Genomic DNA, 2,424 nt, shown 5'->3' on the forward strand with positions numbered 1-2,424 from the left:
CAAGGAGTTCAGCTTGCTTTGCTGCAAAGCTGAGGAATCCCATGGAGCGTCGGTGCTGTGTTATTCCGAAATCAAGAATCCAGTTTTCTGCCTTAGCACAGCACTAAGCTACGCGGGCCAGGGAGAGGACACGGGGTGTTAGCAAACAGCAGCATTTTATTGTTGCAGTGAGCTCTTGTGCCTTCTGTAGCCACCATTACTCGATTATATGGGAAAGCGCTTCAAAAGGAGCACTTATCCAAGCTGTGGTAGGCTTTTCTATCTATCTCCACCACTGACCAGAACTGGACCGCAACACACTTTCCCTCCCTGGTTGGGAGAGGAGGTCAAACACAAATGGGTTATCTGGGCTTTCTTCGGCTCCCACTGCCCAGTCCAGGGCACCAAAAAGCTGAGCTTGCCCACTCTTTTTAAGCCACTATACCACTGCCCACTCCACAAACATGCGCCAACAAAAGTTACTGCAGCCCAGAGTATAGTAATAAAAAGTGAACATTTCAAGTAATTTATTTGGAATGGACATATTAATGCAAAAGCAATATTAAGAACAGTAACTGCTGAAAGACATTCATCAAAATAAATACAAATATAGATACTACAAATAATTTAAATTGTGTTTAACACCACCAGTCAGTGTTGAATCTTCCTTGCGTCTCATAAATAGAAGATAATCGTTCGCAAAGCTGTGCCACTCAAAACACGTGGACGCTTCACTAGAAGTCCTTTACGAAAGTCTTTGGTTTTTCTTTAAATGCATCTCAGGCAAAGCTCAGGGCTCTTTGCTCAGCAGCCTCAACGGGCTTGGAGAAAACCAAGCTGCTTCCAGCTCTCTTCTTTGCTTTCCTTCATTGGTACCCTGTCCCATTTCAGTCCAAGACACTTGATCTGGTTTATCATCCAGTGGTATGCTCTAAAGGCAGCAAGAGAAAGCAGGTTAGTTAAACGAACAGAACAGTGGGGCGGGAAAAAAAAAAGGGGGGGGGGGCTTTAAAGGGAGACTAAGTGTTCAGCATTAATTTTCACAGATAATGTATTTTTAGCAAATTCTGTAAGGAAAGCGCTGCCAAGTGCCATTTCCTATTTCCCCCCCTAACACAGCCGTACTTCTCAGCGCCCTGCAGAAGCCCGGCTCCCACCAGAAATTCCCAGCGATGCATGGGGAAAGGGGGAGCGAGCCCCAAAAGCTCCTGCGCCGAAGCGGCCGGGCAGCACGTCCCGGTTTCGGGGTGCGGCCCGGCACCTTTGCGGGCCGGCAGCGAGCCGGAGAGGAGGCGGCGGAGGGGGCCGCGGGGTCCCTCCGGCAAGAAAAGGGGGTGAGCGGGGGCCGCGGGGGGGTCCCTCCGGCAAGAAAAGGGGGTGAGCGGGGCGGGGGGAGCCCCCACCGCCCTTCCGATTTCCCAGAGCGGGCGGGGGCGGGGGCGGGGGGAGGTAATAGACCCTTAAAAATGAAAAAACTCAAGAATTTAGAGCCCAGGCAGGAGCGCGTCGGGGCGGCGGAGGGGCTCACCTGGGGCCGGGCCGGCCGGGGCGGGGGGCGGCGGCGGCTCAGGGCGCCCGGGCCAGCCGCCGCTCCTGGGCGCCCGCCGCCTGCTCCATCTCCTGGCGGCTCTTGAAGTCCTGGATGGCCCGCTTGTTCTGGAAGTCGATGAGGGCCATGGTGATGGAGGCGTTCCAGCAGCTCTGGTCCGGGCACCGAAAGTCAATCTCCTTGCGGTCCTTGGTGACGATGGTGAAGTAGATGTACTTGCCCGTGCGCTCCACGCAGTCCACCTTGAGGATGGAGCCGAAGCCCAGCTCCTTGCCCTTGGCCCGCTTGTGCCCGTCGGGGAAGAGGCTGAGGCTGTCCTTGGTCAGCACCACCAGCTTCTTCTTCCACAGCTGGAAAAGGCTGTCGCTCCGCTTCTCCAGCTCGCCCTCGCGGATCACCTCGGCTTGCATCTTCATCCTCCCTCCCCGGCGGCTGCGGCTCCTGCTCCGGCTCCGGCTCCGGCTGCGGCTGGGGCGGCGATGACCGAGCCTCGCCGCGACGGGAACAATTTATTGCAATGAATCAGCGCCGGGCGCCTTCCGGTGCCTCCCCCGGGGAGCCCGGCCCGCCGCCCCCTCGCCGCCCCGCCTCCCGCCCGCCCCCCCGGGCCGCGCTCCCCGCCCCGCGGCGCTGGGCTGCGGGCAGCGGGGGGGTCGGCGGGGAGGGGAGCGGGGGGGGTCCCTGGAGGGTGCTGGGTGCTGCCCCGCCTCGGCGGGGGGACAGCGGCCACCCGGTGAGGGGACCCCGCTTCTGCCCCCCCCCACCCCGCCGTGCGTTTCCTCTGCCCAGCAGGGCTAGCCCCCGCGGTGAGGAAGGGGCCGCGGTGAGCTGAGGCACCCCCTGCTTGCCCCCCTGAGCACTGCCTGCCGTTTCTCAGGTCCACGCTGGGGTACGGG

The 2,424-nt window shown here is 59.5% G+C and overlaps 1 protein-coding gene across 1 annotated transcript; it reads right to left on the reverse strand.

Annotated features, from left to right (window-relative positions):
- Positions 1 to 474: 474 nt before the first annotated feature.
- PHLDA2 (pleckstrin homology like domain family A member 2) lies at positions 475 to 2,042 on the reverse strand. Its single transcript, XM_052811751.1, has 2 exons — positions 1,508 to 2,042; positions 475 to 910 (listed from the first exon to the last, which is right to left on the reverse strand). The coding sequence occupies exon 1, from the start codon at positions 1,942 to 1,944 to the stop codon at positions 1,546 to 1,548; it is 399 nt and encodes a 132-aa protein (XP_052667711.1). The 5' UTR covers positions 1,945 to 2,042; the 3' UTR covers positions 475 to 910; positions 1,508 to 1,545.
- Positions 2,043 to 2,424: the final 382 nt, after the last annotated feature.

This window comes from Harpia harpyja, chromosome 16 (assembly GCF_026419915.1).
Source record: "Harpia harpyja isolate bHarHar1 chromosome 16, bHarHar1 primary haplotype, whole genome shotgun sequence".
NCBI classification, from domain to species: Eukaryota; Metazoa; Chordata; class Aves; order Accipitriformes; family Accipitridae; genus Harpia; species Harpia harpyja.

Bases quoted from the DNA above. Each gene is read 5' to 3' on its own strand.
- PHLDA2 (XM_052811751.1), bottom strand. From the start codon at position 1,944: ATGAAGATGCAAGCCGAGGTGATCCGCGAGGGCGAGCTGGAGAAGCGG.